At 42.5% G+C, this 22,189-nt stretch overlaps 2 protein-coding genes, 1 long non-coding RNA gene and 1 other non-coding gene across 5 annotated transcripts; 3 read left to right on the forward strand and 1 right to left on the reverse strand.

Moving 5' to 3' along the window:
• Positions 1–4,546: 4,546 nt before the first annotated feature.
• On the forward strand, positions 4,547–8,361 carry LOC120686026. The gene is made up of 7 exons (XM_039968184.1): positions 4,547–4,856; positions 5,295–5,352; positions 5,482–5,562; positions 5,639–5,674; positions 5,832–6,071; positions 6,171–6,309; positions 7,651–8,361. Exons 1-7 carry the CDS (start codon positions 4,684–4,686, stop codon positions 8,112–8,114), a joined length of 1,191 nt encoding a protein of 396 aa, XP_039824118.1. The 5' UTR covers positions 4,547–4,683; the 3' UTR covers positions 8,115–8,361.
• A 661-nt stretch (positions 8,362–9,022) lies between these two features.
• On the reverse strand, positions 9,023–9,121 carry LOC120686978. Its single transcript, XR_005680484.1, has one exon. It is a non-coding gene; the product is annotated as a U6 spliceosomal RNA (small nuclear RNA).
• Positions 9,122–13,222: 4,101 nt separating this feature from the next.
• Positions 13,223–13,444, forward strand: LOC120685742. Its single transcript, XR_005679718.1, has 2 exons — positions 13,223–13,286; positions 13,367–13,444. It is a non-coding gene; the product is annotated as an uncharacterized LOC120685742 (long non-coding RNA).
• Positions 13,445–13,996: 552 nt separating this feature from the next.
• LOC120685741 (phosphatidate phosphatase PAH2-like) lies at positions 13,997–22,105 on the forward strand. 2 transcript variants are annotated; one of them, XM_039967824.1, is made up of 13 exons: positions 13,997–17,697; positions 17,869–17,998; positions 18,077–18,431; positions 18,501–18,574; positions 18,898–18,982; positions 19,161–19,247; positions 19,446–19,518; positions 19,885–19,928; positions 20,030–20,158; positions 20,303–20,404; positions 20,496–20,647; positions 20,747–20,807; positions 21,839–22,105. In XM_039967824.1, exons 1-11 carry the CDS (start codon positions 14,652–14,654, stop codon positions 20,550–20,552), a joined length of 4,182 nt encoding a protein of 1,393 aa, XP_039823758.1. In that variant the 5' UTR covers positions 13,997–14,651; the 3' UTR covers positions 20,553–20,647; positions 20,747–20,807; positions 21,839–22,105. The 2 variants fall into 2 exon arrangements, with proteins under 2 accessions (XP_039823758.1, XP_039823757.1); XM_039967823.1 differs by having other exon boundaries at positions 17,869–18,431.
• Positions 22,106–22,189: the final 84 nt, after the last annotated feature.

The raw sequence follows: 22,189 nt of genomic DNA on the forward strand, positions 1-22,189 counted from the left end.
TTCAGAATACGCAAGCGGTTTTGTAGCAACTAGTCGTCGTGACTGAACATCGCATATCGATAAAAACATAGATATATATAAATAAATATGTGTAATAGTTTTCCTCATTGGATTCCAAAAAATGGCACAAAAGAGGGGTATATGCAATAAGGTTTTAAATCTCCGGCTATAGCTTCCGCTATCTCCGGCTATAGCTGTTTGAGAGAAATTTAGCTAAGTTTTTTCACGTACAATTTAGCTCTTAGCTACCGCTATAGCCCGCTATAGCTGACTATAGGCCGTTTTTGGACATCGATAGCTAAATGGCTTAGCCCGCTATTTAAAACATTCATATGTGATGCTGAACATAGGCATGACCTTCCTTCTTGCCTCTTCTTCTCCGTTGGTTCATCCTCTGCTGGATTCCCCGAGAAAGATATTGCAGTCCACAGTGGATGTGCACGTGAGAGATGGTGAGAGGAATGATGCAGCCATGAAGGTTCGTAGAAACCTGCAGCTGCATTACCTCTGCACATTCAGAATGTGTGACTGTGTGAGAGAGACAGAGAGACAGTGATGGATGCATGGGGCACGCCATCACTACTAGAAAATCGGCTTAAAGGCACCGGTTGCAAGGAGCTTTTGGTACCGGTTTTTTGAACCGGTACCCCCATAGTGGTACCAAAGGCTGAGTCTTTGGTACCGGGTAAAATAACCGGTGCCTAAATCTTCAAAATTCACGCAAAATATTCTCTTTGGTTGGGACTTGAACTCGCGACCTCTAGCCTCGCACGTTGCTCCTTTGCCATCTCAGCTGCACAGTTGTTCTGATCGAGAAGGAGATATTTTCCTTTTAAAATAACCAATAGATGAGCCTAAAGTACCGGTTGGTGGTACCACCCGGTACCTAAGGCTCCTAAGGTACCGGTTGGTAACACCAACTGGTACCTAAGGCTCTCCATAGGTACCCATCCACTCCCAAAAGTACTGGTATGGAGATGAACCGGTACCTATGCATAGGTACCAGTTCATCTCCATATCGGTACTTTTGGGGTAGACCTAAGACTTGTTTTCTAGTAGTGCATGTCAGGAGCAGGAGAAGTTTGAGTAGCGTATAGCCTTTGGATGGCATCTTCATTCTTTGCCTCGGGATCCGAGATGGAATATACAGTACAAAGTGGTCTATATCTCATCACCTTTGAGGCTTTAAGGTACAAACAAGGTCGATTATTCCTGATACCTTGCCTAGGATTTGAATGTACGACGATTCAGATCTTTCAAAGCTAAAATGTTGGCTTTGTTTGTGCATTCTCTGGTGTGCTTCTTTCTAGAAAAATCTCAAAGGACTTTTCTTAAAGCATCACCGTACCAAGACGAGGTTTACTGGATTAAAAGAGGTGAAAAGTCTTTAGCGATGTTCATCTGAGAAAGTTGTTATGATAAAACCTCATTATTATTTCCCTGAAATATGCATACCTACTAAAGTTCCATGGTTTTCACAAAAATTCTTACCGATGGAGATGAACCTTCTCACAAAAATTCCCTAGGCTTCAAACAACAGAAGGATAACCATTTTCTAGTATTTTCGGTAAGTTACTGTTCCGAAGTATGAGTGAAAGGTTGACTGCCCATTTTTAAAATTTTTCTTTTTGAGAGTATCATCAGCCATTTGTCAAATGGTGTTGTGATAATGGGGTAGTAGCAGCTAGCTAATCAATCACGCTGCAAAGTGTTAGGCAACCGTCCGTCAGGGGCTGTTGAGGCCCATGGCAGAGCCCATCATCTAGTTGAGCGTTTCTTTGGAAAGGCCAGCCTTGAAGCCCAATGGTTTACATCCTGGTTGGGCTGGGCTATCAAACGCTCGGTTGACCATAAAGAAGACTGTGCATGGCGACCCCTCAAAAAAAAATATAACTATGCAGGGCAGGACTCTATATCAACAAAAGTAAATAAATAAAACGCATCAACTGTCAATTGAACAAAGAAGAGATTTAAGTTTGCGTAAAATGGAACACTATGCTGAAAACACTCAAATTCGCGGGAATAGCTTGAATGTAACAAAGTTTTGCTTGCAAATAAAACGAATATTTACAATTTACATGTATAGCAGTGCATGTAGATCTGCATGCATCATGTGTACTATATCTTCTACCCCATACGTCATACATGTGAAAACATAGAGTCAAAGACTCGACGAATTTAAAAGTTTTAATTGTACCATCACGCGCAAACCGTCGCTGATCAAATCTCATTTGAGTAGTCTACAAGGTAGGGCACGTAAACGTCGTCAAAACTCAAAGGCATGTTCTTTGTTGCATTCTTATCTCTTTTTTTTGGCGAAAAATGTTGCATTCTTATCGCTGCTGTCGCCGTGCAAGAAACGAGTGGGGTCGGCGCCACGTCACCTTTGCATAACTTGCAAGAGATCGATCTCTCTCGGCTTCAACGTGCTTTTAACTCCAAGGAAACGGCCTGCCTAGCTGCATCGTGGATATCTCGAATATGCTACGTTTGTTCACATGACATAGGGTAATCTTGCCCTTTGAACAGTTTCTAGCTTGGTCACTCGAGTTTAATATACTAAATGAACGGTGTACATGTCGGGCGACCTGTCTCCACGTAAAAAAATAGAATGAAACAATGTTGAAATATACTCCCTCCATCCCAAAATAAGTGTTGTTTTAGAAAACTTCGGACACATTACTTATTCTAAAAAATAACTTTGTTATCTCTAATTACTTCTAGCAATTATGATCAAAAACATATTGTTTATTTGATTTTTTAGATCCTCAATGAATGCATATGCATTGGAACTAAATGGCATGTATCCTAGTGGTAATAAGAACTATTGTAGCACCTTTTGACTCTCCAAAACGAATTTTCTAGGATTAATGCGTTGTTCTTTTTAGTGGTAGATGATATTCCCGTCGACAGCGATCCCATCAATCTCAAGGATTTATTGGCTAAGTTTTCGAAGATGCTCATAGGAGTAGGGTTTGCGTTCGTGTGTTTCATAGGGGTGAGTGTGCGTGCTTTGTGAGTGTCTAAGTTGTACTATGTAATCTCAAAAAATGCATTGTACTAATGAATATTTGATAGCTCTAAGTGTTTTTCTATATAATATTTTCTTAGTACTCCCTCCGTTCCAAATTATAGGTCGCTTGACTTTTAACTCCAAGTTTGACCACTCGTCTTATTCAAAAATTTGCAAAATATTATTTCTTTTGTTGTGGCTTGCTTTATCAATACAAGAGAATAACTCAAATTTGACTATATTTGCACAATTTTTGAATAAGACAAGTGGTCAAATTTGGAGTTAAAAAATTCAAATGACCTATAATTTGGAATGGAGGGAGTACTTGTTATTGTTTTAATTAAATAGATCTCATTACAAGTTAAAGTAATACTTTTTTGGGATAAAATTTGAATGCTAAAATAACATTTATTTTAGGATGGATGGAGTACACACTTTTATTATTTAGAATTCAGGGTGTATAACAAAATAAAGGATTTGAGTTGATACCAAAAAAGTCTTACATGGTGTATAGTCAATCGTACTTAATCAAATCAATCAAGTGTTTCAAACAAATGACCTTGATTAGGTCACGCCAAACCCGTGACCGTGATGATCCGAGAGCAGGCAATCCAAGGACTGTCGAAAACTTGATTGGTTTTGGGTAGAAATTGATGAATGCACCTTGCAAGTGTGCACCGAAAAAGCAGCACTTTATTTAATTATTTTCAAGGATAGGTAATGGGGCTTTATCCAAGAATTTTTTGTAGGGCCAATCTGGATTTGTGCCTCATAGGGTTGACTCCAGTCTAGATCCAAAAATTTTACATCAAAAAATATTTCGAATGTTTAGACACATACATGGATATATTAAATAAAATCATTTACAAATTTTTTTGCACGAATAGGTTGTAAATCGCGTTATGAAGCTAATGAGCCTACTTAATTTATGATTTTGATGTTATAGTAACCATCCTTGCAAAATTTTTTGTAAATAAATTTTATTTAACACTCCTAAATAACAAGATTCCTTTTTAGAAAAAAATTGCAAGAAGATCTAAACACGGCCTAGGTCTTGTTTAGATGCAAAATTCAAACTTCCAAAACTATGTTGCGGCACAAGCATGGAGTATTAAATCTAGACAAAATAAAAAACCGATTACATAGTTTGCTTATAAATTACGAGACGAATCTAATAAGTCTATTTAGGCTATAATTAGACAGTAAATTGCTACAGTAAGCTACAGTAAATATGTGTTAATGCCGAATTAATTAGTTTTAATAAATTTATCTCATAGTTTACAGACTAATTCTATAATTTTTGTAACTCTCAGATGCTCCATAGCATTATTTCCACCAGCACGGTCCCACAGACTAATTCTATGATTGATACTTCAATGTGTGAAGATTTTATTTCAAAAAATTTAAATAAGAGCTAAGCCTATCGCCACATCGCTCCAGTGTGTGAACTCTCAGATGCTCCATAGCATTATTTCCACCAGCACGGTCCCACCTCCCAAGGCCCTCTCACCCCGCCACACGTCCCCAGAAAGATACCCCAGCACGCGCCCGCGCCGCGCCGCGCCGCCGCACCAGCACGCGCGGCCGTCTTCTCCTCCCCCGAATTCAAGGCGGCACCGAAGCTGTCCAGGACCTTGCGGGAGGGGCCGCGAGGCAGGGGCGGGCGCGGGATGTGGTGGGGGCGGCACTACTGGGGCGGCGGGCGGCGGCCGAGCGCGGCCGCCGGCGTGGTGGTGATGTTCGCGTGGCTGTCCAGCCAGGAGCGGCACGTGCGGGCGTACGTGGAGCTGTACGCGGCGCGCGGGTGGGCGTGCCTCGTCTGCCACTCCGACTTCCTCACCCTGTACGGCCACCTGCCCGATCTCTTTCTCCCATCCTTTGCCTGCAGAGGAGAGCGAGGGTGGTCCGATTCGATGCAGCAGTGCGAAAAAAAGATGCGAGTTTTAGTTTTCTCCGATGTCTGGGCGTTCTTGGATTTTCGGATGTCTGCGGATTTAGAGGAGGCGGCTTTGGTTTCTTGTGCGTTGCAGTTTAGCTGTTCGGGTATTTGGGGGCACGCAACTGACTCTGTACATGATATATGCGTTTGATTCGTGATTGATCGGTCATGCCAAATTTCATATAGCTAGGTTGGATGAGCCTAGAAATACTGTGATGACACATGTAGCTTGTTGGGTCATAGCTTCCTAATTTAGTAGCCTGTCTCCATACTCCGTACAAACTAAATACTAATCGATTGTTTCTGTTCACTGTTGTTTAATACATACGCTTGCTTAAGCAGGTTTTTCCCCGAAAAGGCTGCGATGCTTGCCGACAGGGTGCTTGGAGAGCTTGTCAAGGTATGGTTACCCCGCTGCATTGCAAGTTCAATCCGGTTTGGTACAATTTCTTGTGGATGTGTGTTTAGGCGCATCTAATTGGTCGCTGCAATTGGACACCTGATGGTATATTGCTCTTTTGAAATACAGGAGCTGAAGATCAGATCTGTACCTGTTGTGTTTGCATCGTTTTCAGGAGGGCCAAAGGGTTGCACATACAAGGTTCTTCAGGTAAAATTTTGAATTTCGTAACCCTTTTGCTGAAGCAGTTAACTCTAGGGCTAAAGCTTTAATTGTTTGCTGACAGCTGATAGAGCGGAGATGTACAGGGCAACTAAGTACGGTATGACACTTATTCCCTTCCTCTCCTACTCATTGCTCACAAAAAGGCTACCTGAAGCTTTGTTCAGTAAATGAAATAAGCTATAGATACAGAGATGTGGGTATTCCAGTTCTACTTCACTTATTTTGAAGAAAGCTTTTTTTTTGTGTGTCTACAGGATGAGTATCAGCTTGTACGGGATTGTCTATGCGGGCAAATGTATGACTCAACTCCTGTGGATTTTGTCAGTGATTTAGGCACTCGGTTTCTCCTTGACCCAAGTGTCCTGAAGATGTCTGAACCTCCACGTGTTTTGTCATGGATGGCTAAAGGTGTTGCCTCAGGTCTTGATGCTCTTTTCATAAAAAAATTTGAAGAACAGCGTAAAGATTATTGGGAAACACTATACTCATCAGTGGTATGCCCCTCTATTGACCACATTGCTTGAAGCCTGAATGCCTGATTGTAGATGAATTTTCTTGTGCATATCTGTAATCATGGTCCATTCTACATGCAGCATGTTGGGCCAATACTGATACTCTGTTCAGAGGATGATCAACTTGCTCCATTTTCGGTAATTGAAAATTTTGGCCAGCGTCTACTGGAGCTTGGTGGTGATGTAAACCTAGTTAAATGGCACAGCTCTCCTCATGTAGGTATGTTCATCTCCCCCTTTCTGTCTACAGTCTACTGAATGCTATATTAAGTTAACTAAAATTGATACTAGGTAGTTTAACCTAGTTGAATTAGCAATATTGACCAGGGAGTGGTTGACTTTACTCCATTTTGGTACCTAGCCATTTTGATTGTTATGACTTCCTAATTAAAGTTTTTGACAACCTTTTTATCTTTTTTTTCCTGAATATCTTCCCCACTAACTTCTGTTTACCTCACCCAACTGGCCTCTAGGATATAAAAATAAATGCAAACACTGAATGTGTTATTGATTATTTGTCTTGGTTTTCTAACATGACAAGCGTCAAGAGCTATTCAGTTGTTTTAGGTACTGATAACATGACAAGGGGTCAATAGCCCCATGATATATTCAATACTTGGAAGTTGCTAAATGATTACCAGAAGGATTTTGAGTCAACATTCAGCAACCAGCCAGATCATCCTCTTATGATGGTCTTCTTAAACTTTATTGGAACATTTGCCTAGGCTAATCTAACAATCCATGTCAACCTGCTGTCACACTTCTCATTTATGACTCTCCCCATAGCAAAATGTTTTCTTATAAAAAGGTGGAAACCATGTCTGGTGTAAAGGTGCTTGTACACCTTGCCAGAATTGGTTATGTATCTGACTGATAAGCAGCTATGTTCTAGTTTCAATGGGAAAACATTTCGCCGAAATAGGAAAAACAAGTTTCTTTGGAGACAAAGAAAAGTTACTCCCTGCCTATTGTAAACTAAAAGGTCATAAAGCCATCATGAGTTGTGCATGTTGTTTGGAGCTCATTTCCATCTATCCAGATGTCAAGATATGGTTTGGGCAAACATTTGACCTCGTGTACGTCTAATAAAAATATTTGAGCTCATGTGCAGAATTTGAACTGACAATTTGAAGCTAGAGTTCCCCCATTTCTTTATGCCAATCCCTATCCCCTCACTGGAGATCAACATTAAGAACTACTGGATACGCTGCTGTACTTTCTTACAAATTTCTTAAGAGGGAATGGTAAAGAATTCTGTACATGGTGTTCCCTAAATGCACTAATATCTAGCAAATCAGGTGTTGCATAAAAATTGGCTCATTAAACTAAATCATGACCCATATCATAAATAAGACCTCCCTCTTGCAAGAGTTTGTTAGTATTGGTAGCATCATCGGTTCAGTTATCTGAAATTTTTAGTAGGCATGACTCTGTTCAGATGTTCTGCATGTAAAAGATTTCATGGGGATGTTTGATGCCTAGCCTAAAAAATGTGGATGCACAATGTCCCAAGCCATATGAAACTGATGAGTATAACACTTTCTCCTCTGTTGTTATCCAGGCCACTACAGGTATCACCCTGAGGAATACCGAGCTGCTGTGTCTGAGCTACTCATGAAAGCATCGGCGCTTTACATGAGCAGAAGACAACTTAAGGGATATGAGGTGGGCACAAGTGAACACGGCGACATGCCTCCGTCCATCTCCAATCACCAAAGAACTGCTGCAACCTCTAGCGACAGGCTAAGACGGTCACCGATCGATCCAACCGATCAGTTCTTCCTACCCAGCTCCATGGAGTACCATGAAAGCAGTGAGGGACCGAAGCCAGAGCTGTTCAACATGCCAAGTGTGGAGAGCTTGAGCCTGAATGGGGTACTAGGGCAGGTGCTGTATGATGCATGCGTCCCAAAGAACGTGGAAGGCTGGGACCTCAAGCCTTCTGCTTCAAGCCACATGCATACGGTTGCGCGTCGACATGACAGCTTCAATCCGATGAAGTGCATGCGGCGCTCGAGATTGTGAAAAAATTGACCGGAACATGTGGATGCACATAGTTTGTCTTCTGTATACTAGGAGAGAATCTTGTTTGGTGGATTAAGGTGAACTTGAAATAGTCACCACTCACCACCCATCGAGTATAATGCGAAATTAGATTTTGTACAATTGCCAATAACATAGTGTACTGTTGCTGAAGGGAAATTGTACACGTTTCTATATGATTTGGCCACTTATTTTTAATAATAAAAACACTTGGACTGGTGAAGAATAATTTTTTTTTCTAATTATCAACGACTCTCCAGGATAATGAACTACAAACAAAGATTTGCAGGAGAACTGTGTAAAGAAGGTTGAGTTTGAAAAAAGTTATGAGCAGAATTAAGTTGAGCTCACCGTGTGTTTGCTCATGAAAAACATAACGAAAATTAGGAGGGATAGAACCAAGAGAAAAAAGAAACAAGAAAGCTGCGTGAAATTTGTTTGCTGATTTCGGAGGACCATAATGTGCAGAAACCTACAGAAGTCAGTAACCATGGATACAGGTCATTCTGGGCAAAACATAAAAATGGAGTGTCCTAAAGTTTTGGATTGGAGATGTGCACAGCTGCAACGTTATTTGGAACCAAAAGGACCTAAAACGAGAAGGTTAGGGGCATATTTGTAAGTGGGGAGTTGCATCTGGGGACAGGAGCGTGAATAAGTTGGCCAAAAAGACAAGCTGAGGGCATATCTGCAAGGAAAAGATAGCACCCAGGGGCTGCTACGTGAATGCGCAAAACAATTCGGACAAGACTGTAACAGAGCACAACTTGCGAGGGTCTGAAAAGAAAATGGCAGGGGCATCTGTGCGAGGGAAAACAGGCGGCCAGGGGCGTATCTGTAAGGAAAAAAACTAAAAACTCGAAGCTAGGGACCGGCGTGCAAATTCTCAAAAAAATGTAAATTATTTTTAATTTATGCATGTCATCTTTTCGCAGAAAGGAGCTAATCTTCTCTATCATTTCAACTTTATCGGATGTCTCCGAAGGGATGGAGCAGGATTCGAGGCTCCGAGTTATAAGTTGGTTTGCGCAGTGCTAGCTCGGCAGTTTGGGACTAAGCCCCAGAACCTGTTCGCTTCCACCGTTCCGCGCAAGCGCAACGCCTCCGCAGGCCGAGCGCAAGCCCACGCGTGGTGGGCTGGATCATTCCGAGCGGCCCATCTTTGCAAGAGACGGATGGTGGGCTTTGGTGTCGAGGAAAGGAGCGGGCCCTTTTCGTGGCGTGGCCCTCGACGCATTATCCTCTCCAATTAGTAGTGCACAATGAACAGTAGTACAGTCAAACATTAATAAAAAAAGGTACATGCAAACATAAAGAAAAAAATTTATATTCACTAGAAAATATTTCGCCAAACAAATCACTAAAAAACTAAAAGGCATATGCGTTCACTAAAAAAAATAGATGATACATATATTCCTCTCAAGGGAAAATGGCAGTAAGGGGGTGTTTTGGAACCAAACTTTTTTCAGAAATCCCTATCACATCAAAGGAATCTTACTATTTTATAGTATTAAATAAAATCTGTTTATAAATGTTTTTTGACAGCTGAGTGCTTTTTCGCGAGACGAATCTAATGAGTCTAATTAATGCATAATTTGCTACAGTGATACTACAGTAACCATTCGCTAATCATGGATTAAGATACCTCATTAGATTCATCTCGCAGTTTAGCCCCAGGGTTCTGCAGTTAGTTTTATAATTAACATTTATTTAATACTTCTAAATACTAAAAAGTCTCAGGGACTTTTTTTAAGTCCCTGGAACCAAACAGAGCCTAAAATTCTGGTATAGTCACCACCACCACACCCTCTTTAGAAAAAAAAAAGTGTATGTTTTTATTTCTTAGAAAAATACAAAACCAGTGGGTGCAGCTCTCATGACTCCATGACCATGACATGATGCAACTGCCTTAGCTTGATGTCGACAACGGTTGGAGTTGTCTGATTGTGATGATGCCCTGTGGTGACCGTGACCTGTGGCGACACAGCAGGCAATTGAGGGATTTGTGGCGTTCCTCCAACGGCCTTGCAAGCAAACGTTTTTTTTTTCGATGGGAGCATACGTTTCTTCTTCCACGTCGACATGTCTTATTAGCTCTTGGCTAGGGTCACTATCTGTAGTTTCTTCTGGCATTCTTCCAACAGCCAAAAGAGGTTTCTGTCAGCATTGGTTGCTGCAAGTAGCTAGGCAGGTACGGCACGTATGGCGAAAAGATCTGAACAGTTTCAGTTTTGCTTGACCAAAGGCAGTACTTTTCTTGACAAAAGTAGCGATGGATATGTGGCGTGATGTCATGGGAAATGTAGCTTGTTTCGTTAGCGGATAATAATCAGTATAAAAAAATGGAAAGCATTAAATCCTCCATAGAATAGTTAATTTGTTGGTGTTATCCATTTTGTATAATCTTCCTATCCACTTTATGTGATTAAAAGATTCGTCTCACAATTTATAGGCAATTTGTGACAATTGATTTTTTTCGTCTATATTTAATAGACCATGTGTCCAAATATTGATGTGATTGATGTGAATAGTTTTTAACAGGTAACAAAACAAGGCCTTTTTTTATTTTTTTCCTTTCTACAGAAAAAAAGAGGGAGGAGCCAAGAAAATAAAATTGTCAATTCGATGGGAGTAAACAAATCCAGTGGCATCCTCATCACGACAACACCTACCCACCCCTATGCCGGTGAGGGGTGGAATTATCCCTTCCCCGGCCGAGAAAATTGGTATTTGATGTCTCTCGATGGTGGGCTTCGTTGAAATGTCCCGTTTGGAGTGGGCTTCGCTCAAAAGAGTGCATCAAAGAGAACCAAACTGCTGAGAAGGACTCTGGGGATTTTATAATTTTTTTTATATCATTGGAGTCAACATGAACATGGGATATTACTCTTCTGCCCCTGACCAGCTTGAGATCCGTTTTGTTGGACGGGGCTCTGTTCTCTCGTAGTCTCGTTCGTGTGCTCGCAACAAAGGAGAAAGGGAGTTGAGGGCTGCCGCTTGCTGCGCCGGCACCGATCGCTCCGACCGCCCCGTCCTCGCCCGGCGCGGCAGCGCCCTGGCCCGTCCCTGTCTCCGCCTCCGGCACGCGTGTCCGACCCCGGATTTGTGCCTGCAACGCTGCGCTCGTCCTGCCGGATTTGGGCCCGCAGCTCCGGCGTGGTGGCGCTTCTGCACGCGGGTGGCGGCCATGGCGCGTTGAACTCATTTCGATCTTGAGGTGTGTACTCAGATTTGCTTTGATTTTGTGCATTTGATTCAATTTGCCAGGACCTATGAATCCGACCGCTGTGCTCATTAACCCTAGAGTTTGGAGGCCCATGGAATTCAACTGGCTTGAACTACTTTCTTAAGAGATATTTGATCTAGAAAACATCTCTGTGTCTGCAAGGTGGGTAACATGCAATAGATTACTATAGTAGCAGATAACTTGAGTAGTTCCACATAAAATTTATGGAAATTAGACATCTAACTTCATTTTACTTATCAAATATTTTATCCAGGCTCGATGGGGAGCCTGAGCCTAGTTTAGCTGTCGTGAGTCCTCTTGCTGATGGTGGTGGTGGTAGTGGTGGTGATAATACTTTCCAAAATGCGGAACACCCACACCAAGGACAGCTTGTTGATTGGGATACACTGCAGATTGTTGAGAGGCAAGATGAAGAAGAGGGAAGGATGGAACTCATTTGATGAAGACCAGGTGTATGTGCTTTTGGGTTTAAGGGATGAGGATGATAAGGCCGAGCAGGCTGCTAAGGAGGCTGTCGCAGCAGCTGGTGTTGATGGTGATAAAGGAAAAGCTCCTGCTATGGAAGATACACATGGTGCCGCCATTCCTGTTGATGATGACATACCCGGGGAGAGGATGATCTTATATAACCCAAACAAGCCTAGCATGGATCTAGGTACCGTTTACCCGTCCATGCGGAGTTTAGGTTGGCAGTCAGACAGTTTGCGATAAATGAGGAATTTGAATTAAAAATTGTTAAAACATGCCCCAAAAAATATGTACGATCATCATAAGTTAAAGTGGATGAGGAGTGCCTTTGACCCTGCTATCAAATGTGATTATGTTACCAACAATCTTGCTGAATGTTTTAATAATTGGATTAAAGATTGGAAGGACCTTCCTGTTGTTGAGTTTGTAGACAAGATTAGAGAGATGATAATGATTTTGTGGAACAAGAGGAGAAGGATTGCAGAAAAGCTTCATGGGAAAATACTACCTGCTGTCCTGCATCAACTGAAAATGAAGACAAGAGGATTAGGACACTTGTATGTTGTGAAGGCTGATAGTTTGGTTGCTGAGGTATGGGACAGCACCACAACTCATAATAGGCATGTTGTGAAGCCATATTTGAATGAGTGCACATGTCTCGAGTGGCAACACACTGGTAAGCCTTGTCAACATGCTTTAGCTTTGATTACAGCACAACAAGCTTTGGATGTGAAATTGGAGGATTTTGTGCATGAGTACTACTCAGTTCAGAGATTCAAAAATGCATACTATACAATAATTGAGCCATTGCCTGACCGGACGCATTGGCCAAATGTGGATTTGCCTTTTGTGGTTGGAGCACCACTAGATAAAAAGACTGCAGGAAGGTATAGAAAACTGAGGATCAAAGGCTTCCTAGAGGGTGGAGGCAGCAAAGGAAAAAGGGATGCCAAGAGGCTGCCAAGGAGGTTGACAAGGAGGCTGCTAATGAGGCTGACAAGGAGGCTGACAAATTTAAAAAGAAGATGATTAGAGGCAAAAGAAGGTGCAACGGATGTGGAGAGTTGGGTCACGGTGAAACTAGCTACAAGTGCCGACTTAATGGCACAAAGAAAAGGCAAGTACACAATACATCTCTTTAATTTATTGCTGTGCCAAACTAGCTACAACCATTTTAATTGATTTTGCAGGAAGAGAAAGCCAAGAAAGAACACCACAAAGTATGGTGATAAAGCTAAAGTACCAAGCCAGAAAAAGCAAAAGACCAAGACAAATATAGATGACAATGGTGCAGCCCCAAATGTGCATGAAAATGAAGCAAATATAGATGACAATGGTGCAGCCCCAAATGTCCAAGAAAACATTGTTGCTGTCCGAAGTCCATCAAAGCCAACTAAAGTGTCAATAAGGCAAGCCAGCCCCCACAGGCTGACTAGAAGGTTAGGAATACTATCAATTTATTGCTGTTGTGTTGATGTAATTAAAAGCTGAAATATGTCTCACAATATCACTTTTGCAGTCGACTTGCTATGCTAATGGGAGAAGGTGGAGGTGAGCAGGCAACCATGCAAAATTCACCCCCCAAGAGATCACCAGCTTTTTCACCCCCCAAGAGATCACCAGCAAAAAAGCTGATTCCAAGAAAGTTGAAGACCAAGTGAAATGAGAACTAAAAATATTTGGGCATTCACTGTGCATGTATCTTTTTCGTATGTTCTTGTTCACATACTGTCTATGTGAAATGTGAATTGAACGAGTATTGTCTATGTTCTTCAATGACAATTTGCATCTATATCAAATTCCAGGTTTCCAATCAATCAGAAAAATTGGCTTTGTGAGGATAGGGATTTGCGGCTAGCATCTGCAGGTGTCCAGGATGCCGCTTGACCTTTTTTTTTTTACCACACCTGTACGTCCAAACGGGAAAGAATAACGTTAAGAAGGGATCTGATCGGTTACAAACTGGGCAGGGGCAAAGTAGTAATGTTGTATGCTCATGTTGACTCAACCTATGTAAATAAAGTTACAAAATCCCTATAATCCTTTCTAGCAGTTTGATCCCATTTAATAAGTCCTTTCCAGCGAAGCCACTCTAAAGGTACATTTCAGCCTAGCCCACTTGTGAGAGGTATCAAATACCAATTTTCTCTCCCCGGCATTCTTCGATCCCGGAATATGCTCCACGAGCTCCTTCCGATCAATCATTCCCCTCAACTCAATCACCCCCAATTCACAAATCCGAGCGAGCTGCATCCGGCGGGCCGCCTCGGTCTCCCGGTTCTTGTGCGGGTCGCGTAGAGATCCTTGCTCCGAATTCGACTTGGTTTCTCGCTCTCTTGCTCATTGGGTTCGGATTCCCCTGAGTTTTGATCTGTTTAGTCTGCTGTGCCCATCGAATTAGGCGGAAGATTGGAGGTGGCTCTGGCGGTGGCGGTTCCTGATCCCGCCCCCGTGGTTCCTCGACTGCACCGCGCCAATCGCGTGCTGGATTGGCGCAAAGATCGGACTTTTTGGAAGGGTTTGGCGGTAAGGATCGAATTTTGGGGAGGATTTTGTTGCTTGGGACTGGAGCGCTCATAGATTTTTGTCAGTTCGGTCTGGTTGAAAGGGATAGGAATTGCATTTTTTTTGGGGTGAAATTGGATGGCTGTCGTGGCTGCTGTGGATCGTGCCTGGTTGTGGTGAAGGATTGATTCTTCTGGTATGGGTGGTCGTGGACGCCCGTAATGCCCTCGCTCGAGGTTGGAGGATTCCACACGATTTGATGGTCTGTGCCGCCCGGGAGCTCGTCGGCGGTGGGCAAGATGTACGCCGTGGGGAAGTTCGGCAGCCTCATCTCTCGCAGCGTGTACACCGTCTCCGGCCCGTTCCACCCGTTCGGCGGCGCGGTCGACATTGTTGTCGTGCAGCAGCAGGACGGCAGCTTCAAGAGCTCGCCGTGGTACGTCCGGTTCGGCAAGTTCCAGGGGGTTCTCAAGTCAAGGGAGAATGTCGTCAACATCTCTGTCAATGGCGTCGAAGCTGGGTTCCACATGTACCTGGATGGCAATGGCGAGGCTTACTTCCTTAGGAATGCAGACCCGAATGGTGAGGAAGGTGAATTTGTTCTCTCCCCCGCATCATCAGGTGATGAGCTGGAGGTACCGGTCCAGGAAGCTCAGTTGAGGAAGTCGAAGAGCACTTCATGTGATAGCTCCACGATGGAGGCTGATGTTGGGGAGAACAAGATACTCGCGAGGACAACCTCAAGGCGGACCACCATACTTGAACGAATGTTTGGTCGGAAGTCAGTTAAGAACAATGCACATGCTGTGGATAGAGTGAGCTCATTAGAGCGAGCAGAGATTGCTGCCGAACTCCTTGATACAAAGTGGTCGACAAATCTCCCGCGGAGTTCGAAATCTCATAGTTCTGATGATGAATCTTCCAAGAGCAAGTTGACAGAAGCTAGCAACAGTGATCAGATGGAAACCTCAAAGACTGTACTGCCAGAACATAGCTTGGATCGTGGGAAAGAGATGGACTCTAACTGCAATAGTGCTGACTGCAATTCTTGTAGTCCTCGTGGAGGAAGAAATAGTTCGGCAGGTGAAACTGATCAGTGTTTACAAACAACTAGTGTGAAGGAAGAGGTTGTTGAGATACATACACATGAGTCTGTCGATACTCAAGGTGAGTTGCTGCATAATTTGGAAGATGTTGCAGGAAGGGAAATACATACAAAGGAGGCCTTTTCCAATGGCATTTTTGAAATCCAGACCGTTGAGACAGACACTACAAGCGGTAAGAGCGAGGTAGTTTCTCAGTTTGTCACTGTAGATTCAGATGCCAACCAAAATTTGGCAGATGCCAATCCACCAGCTTATGCAACCACAGATGTACCAACTGAAAAGCATGAGGTTACGTTGATCCCTTCTGCACCTGATCCAGTTCAAGAGAAAGTTGTCATTCTCAGCAGTTCTGAGACTCTGGAGATTTCACAAGATGCAGTTCAAGAGAAAATGGTCATTCTCAGCAGTTTTGAGACTCTGGAGAGCTCATATGCTGTGTCCAGTATTTCAGATGACAAAGGTCATGATGCATCAGATACCTCACTGGCTCACAGTGTAGAACGCGAGGAGGATTCCAGAGTCTCTGATGGGAGTAGAGAGCAGCTATTTTCTGAGGAAAGGTCATTTGCAAGCTGCGGTGCTCCCAGCAACAAAAAAGACATGATTAAAGTGGTTGTTGAAGAACATGAAGCTTTTATCTTAGAAGATTCAGCTCCCCAAATCTTGCAACATAATGGTCCAGATATGGATATTTCTGTGGACAGTGTTTCACTTTCAAATACTGATGCAGCTCATGATTTAGCTTGTCAGCATGATGTGGTTTATCCTGATGCTTCTTCTAGTGTTATAGAGACATCAAGTTATGTGCCTGACAACGATCCTGAAGATGTTACAAATAACTTAACTGTGGAAAATAAAGCATGCAGCATAGAGCTTGATGTTTCTGTTACTCAGATCCCAACAATAGGAGATGGATCCACAGAATGCAATGCCCAGTCAGCTAATTTTCCCAAGACAATAGTAGAGAGCTCACCAACTGCTACTGGGTCTTCCAGTTTGGTCAATGATCATGAAAATGTAACAAAGAACTTAATTGTGGAAAATAAAGCATGCAACAGAGAGCCTGATGTTTCTGTTACTCTGACCTCAACAATAGGAGATGGAGCCACAGAATGCACTGCTCAGTCAGCTAATTTCCCTAATAAAATGGAAATAGAGGGTTCACCAACTGTTCCTGGGTCTTCCAGTTTGGGCAATGATCCTGAAGATGTAACACAGAACTTAATTGTGGAAAATAAAGCATGCAACAGAGAGCCTGATGTTTTTGTTACTCTGACCTCAACAATAGGAGATGGACCCACAGAATGCACTGCTCAGTCAGCTAATTTTCCTAAGGAAATAGAAATAGAGGGTTCACCAACTGTTGCTGGGTCTTCCAGTTTGGTCAATGATCCTAAAGATGTAACAGAGAACTTAATTGTGGAAAATGAAGCATGCAACAGAGAGCCTGATGTTTTTGTCACTCTGACCTCAACAATAGGAGATGGACCCACAGAATGCATTACTCAGTCAGCTACTTTTCCTAATAAAATAGATGTAGAGGATGCACCTACTGCTACCGGGTCTTCCAGCTTGGTCGATGTTGAAGTGCAAAACACAAAAACAGAAGATGAAACCGGAAGATCTAGTTCTGTGAGTGGAGGTGAAGTTGGGTTTGTGCTTGAGGCTACAGCTGAGCCTGAGGAAGAAGCAGAAGCAGCAGTATCATTCTCTGAGTATACAGAAGAAATTCAGTTTCAATTTAGTGATAATGATGAATATTTTGCGGATAGAAAGGCCATGGATGACATAGTGGCTGATAAAACAGCAGGCAAAGGAGGACATGACAAATCTGATTGTGACACAGAAAAACAGGAAGGAGGTGGTGTAGATCTTGCAAATGAATTGGAAAACTGCTCTGATTCATTAAGGCCTGTGACTAGCCCTATTTTTATTCCTACAAGTGACCTGCAGTCAGGAGATAACAGCATAGAGGCTAAGTCTCTACCAAATCTTCGTTCTCACATACATGATCTTGAAAGGCCTGATAGTTTTCAGCTAAGCCGCTCACTACAATCAAATGCTGAAAATAATGGGGTTGACCCAGTCAAGAGTATGAATTCTTCTTTTCTTGAGCAGAAACCAGAAGTTACTGGTGATTCAGAAGAAAATTTGAGCCCACCTGAGGTTACCAGCAATGTTGTACCTGATGACAAGCACGCTGACAACCTGAAAGTTGATTCATTCACCCCTTTTGTGGGTGAGTTTTCCTTTTGCTACGATTAGCATTTCTAAACTTTTTGAACAGCAGTATAGATTATAATGATCATTTTTGTTCCAGAGTAAATGTGATTTTGTTGTTGAAGAATTTCCCAATATTACTGAAGTAACTTGGCAGCAATCATAATCTCTATCTGTGCCATTTTTGCAGAATTATCACTATGCAGGCACCTGTTATCTGAAGGCATGGGGGAGGATGCTGCTCGCAGTGCATTTGATTCTGAGATGGTAACCTTAGAGAAGTTCCGTACCATGAAGCAGTCACTGGTGAGAAACAATAGGTTAGTTGTTAGGATTGCTGGCCGCTATTTTCCCTGGGATGCAGCTGCGCCTATAGTGCTCGGTTTGATCTCTTTCAGTGAGGAACAAGTTTTTGAACCCAAAGGCATGATAAAGGTGGAGCGAGTTGAGCCAACTGCAGAACCAGGTGGTAGCTGGAGAATCTGGCCATTTAGTTTCAGACGGACAAGGACTATTAGTGCTGTCCAGCCAGTTAGTGAAAGCACTGTTGAGACTTCTGCATCCGCTCCTGCTAAAGAATCGACACCTGTTAACGAATTAGATAGAGAAAGGAATAAATCCAGGGCAAAGAGGATTGAGAGGAAGGTGCGATCACTCACTCCAACATCTGAGGAGCTCGCATCTCTTGATCTTAGAGAGGGCAAGAATGTGGTAACATTTACCTTCTCAACTGCAATTGTTGGGAAACAGCAGGTTAGTTTTACTTAATTTTTTTAAGTTCCATTAAGTTGCATTTGTCATCTCCCATCCTTTCTTCAACAGGTTGATTGTCACATATATTTATGGAAATGGAATACGCGCATTGTCATATCAGATGTGGATGGCACTATCACCAAGTAAGTTGCAAAACTGGAGCATGGAACCCAATGTTTTTATGTTCAAATACTATGACTTGGATACCTGATTGCCAGGAGTATCAGTCATTCTAGCTTTCTAATGATGCACCTATATTGTTCTGTTAACCCAAGATTCTTAATTTCTCTTTGCTGGGAATATTTTCTACTTTTGGGAGGGAGGGGAAAAAGGAAGATAATGAATTTCATCCAACTAATGTAATTTATAATCATTATAAAATATATGGGCTATCTGATCCTTACCACCTACAAATGATGTATATTCAAATTTTACAATTGTCCACATTTTTTTAATATGATTGTAGGTCTGACGTTCTTGGCCAGTTCATGCCATTGGTTGGTGTTGATTGGTCTCAAAATGGAGTTGCTCATTTTTTTTCTGCAATAAAGGTATTCATGTTACTCATGCTTGTAACAAAATAGAGGTGCTTTCAATTTCACTTCCAGATCTAGTCATGCCATATCAATTGATATCTTTCTAATGTTTGTGAATTGACACACCAATTTGGGTCTAGAATGTTTGTTGATTTGGTTTGTTATTGTTATCTTGTTCTTGTTGCATGCACAGGAAAATGGATATCAGCTTCTATTTCTGAGTGCACGCGCTATTTCACAAGCCCACATTACGAGACGGTTTCTTTTCAGCTTAAAGCAGGTACTTTTAAATTCAGTTCTAGTCAATCCTATATATTCAGAATCTGTTTGTGGTGGCCATGAATTTAGTATATGCCGATTTCGCAACAAAATCACAGATCTGAACATGCTGCGCGTTCACAGACACAAATACAGCAAAACTAATAAATAGAGTCTGGTGTTCATCCATCTTATTCTCACATGTGAATTTGGATTTCAGGATGGCAAAGCACTTCCTGATGGCCCTGTTGTTATATCCCCTGATGGTCTCTTCCCTTCACTTTACAGAGAAGGTGAGCACATCCTGGTATATTCTCACTATTGTCTATTCATTTAGTTGCCAAAAAGATGTTGCATTGATTTCCTGTAATTAGAAATCTGGGTTCACATGAGTAAACTTGGAGTATAACCTTCTTTTAAAAGTTGGTGTGTGCGGTAAGCATAATCTTTTACCAGAACAATCATATCTCAATAACAAAATCACCACTCTTGGTTATGGACCCCCTCAACCATTGTCCAATAAGAGGCCTGCTCCTTTTCACCAGGTCTACGATAAGTGCTCACAGTACAATCATATTGACATAAAAGTATCTCCATTGACTTCTTTATATTTTCTATAAGTTTGAGTGATCCTGATGTTTGTTGACATTGGTTTGTAGTTATCAGAAGAGCTCCTCATGAATTCAAGATTTCATGCCTAGAGGTGAGTTCTCCGTAGAACTAGCAGCCTAGCATGCACAAACAGATGGGAAGAATAGCTTGACTTCGTTGATATTCTATTAATGGTTTCTCTGTCCTTTACAGGCTATCAAAGATCTATTTCCTCCTGACTCGAATCCATTTTATGCTGGATTCGGAAATAGAGATACAGATGAGCTTAGTTACCTCAAAGTTGGTATTCCTATGGGCAAGATCTTCATAATAAACCCCAAGGTAACAGCCTAAGACATGAAAAACACTTGTCCCTCCCTCCTGTTAGCATCTATATCTATCTGCATAATTGTGCTGGAGTTCAGCCAGTGAGAGCATACTTGCACTGGAGATAGCATCTCCTTGTTAAAATTTCCTTCGATGCAGGGTGAAGTTGCAGTAAATCGGCGAGTTGATACAAAGTCATACACATCCCTGCATGCTCTTGTCCATGGAATGTTCCCACCAATATCATCATCTTCGGAGCAGGTCAGCATTCCCACCTAGTATTTGTTAGTAGTTCAACTCTAGTTACTACTTTTAGTGCTGCTTATTCTGGCAAGTTCTGAATCCAATTCAGGAGGACTACAATACCTGGAATTACTGGAAAATGCCATTGCTTGATGTTGATATGTGAGGTACAAGTGAAGTCTGCACAACAGTGCTGCGCTAATTTTATAATGCGCCACAGTGATGATGAGAAGAAAACCACGGTGAAGATAGCACCCTGAGGTATTTCATTTTACCTATATTTTTGCACTACCACTTCTTTTTCCTCTTCATGAACTTGTGTCTAACATGCTTTGGTGCATTGGCCACCTGTTTCTGCAGGCCAATCGTTGGTTGGCTACGTGTGGATGCTCCTGATATAAGCACCTGCAAGATCGAAACTGTATATATCAATGTTTTCCTAAACGGTAAACGCTAAACGAACGGCGACGCTCTGTTTAGCGTTTAGGCTGTTTAAACGCCGTTTAAACGGGTTTAAACGGGCTAAACGGTATGGTACTGTAGCATGATTTCCAGCAAAATAAATAACCATTTGTGGCATAAATTTAAAGTGGATAGAGATGTTTTTGCTTACCTTTTCTGAAGTAATATTGATGGCATAAATTTCAGCAAGACTAAGTACCTTTTTAGTTTTTACTAACCTTTTGTGAAGTAAACATTAACCTTTTGATGTCCTCGCATCTTGAGATATGTACCTCAAAAGTCAAGTGTTTCGATCCTGAGCCTGAAGAATCAAACGAACCTAGCGAAAATATGAATGGGCGGAGGAATTTGGACTAACAGGGCACAACGAAGTATAGAAATCCACAACACACTGAATGAATATAGAGAGAGAGACTTGGATCTGGTCGAGAACTAAGACCGTTCCAACGCTTAGCACAACGGAGGCTATCCTAGGATTACCTGAGGAGACCAATTGGTGCCCAGATGAATGAATGGGCGGATGGATCTCGGGTCCGCACGACGGAGATCACGGCGGCGGCAGCGCACTCCGGAGCGGCGGGTGGAGGGAACGCCCCGTCGTCCCCGACGGGCTCGTCCTGGAGCTTCGACCTGGAGCCGTCGGTCTTCGTGGAGGAGGGCTGCGCCGCTGCCTAGCGCTGCGGAGGAGGGCTGGCGGCTGGAGAGTGCTGAGTGCTGGTTGGTAAGTGGTAACCCTATCTTGCTATCGGGCCAGCCCGCGAAACCAATTTTGGCCCATGAGCTAAACGGCCCACTAAACGGCCTGAACGGGGCAAGAAACGGTTTAGACGCCGTTCTGTTTCACCCGTTTCGTCAGTTTAAACGGGGCTTTGACCGTCTAAACGGGTCAACCGTTTATTCCACCGCCCAGGTCCTAAACAGAACGGGATGGCGTCGTCTACCGTTTAGACGGGTTTAAACGGCCGTTTAATCCCGTTTAGGAAAACACTGGTATATATAGGATCTTAATAGAGGACTTGCAATCTGCACGCTGAATAAGCAGCAGAAGCAGTATAGCTGTTTCTTGTGATCTTGTCAATCCATCTGTTGTTGGACTGAACCTTCTTGTCCTGTAACTGAGAGGTGTATAATTTACTGAATGGAGGGATCTGATAGTGTTGTTTCGTCTCATCCTTCTTGGTGTAATTGTGGCGCCATTGTAATCTGTACAAGAGCAGTTCAATAATGCAATAGAATGTCAGCTTTGTTCATTTGCTAGTTTTTGAATCTTACACCATTCGAGCTATAAGCATGTTGCATTTGACCAAAGTTGCAACAAGTATTTTACCTCGTAGGCTATGT

Source organism: Panicum virgatum, chromosome 8N (genome assembly GCF_016808335.1).
Source record: "Panicum virgatum strain AP13 chromosome 8N, P.virgatum_v5, whole genome shotgun sequence".
In the NCBI taxonomy this organism is placed as follows: Eukaryota; Viridiplantae; Streptophyta; class Magnoliopsida; order Poales; family Poaceae; genus Panicum; species Panicum virgatum.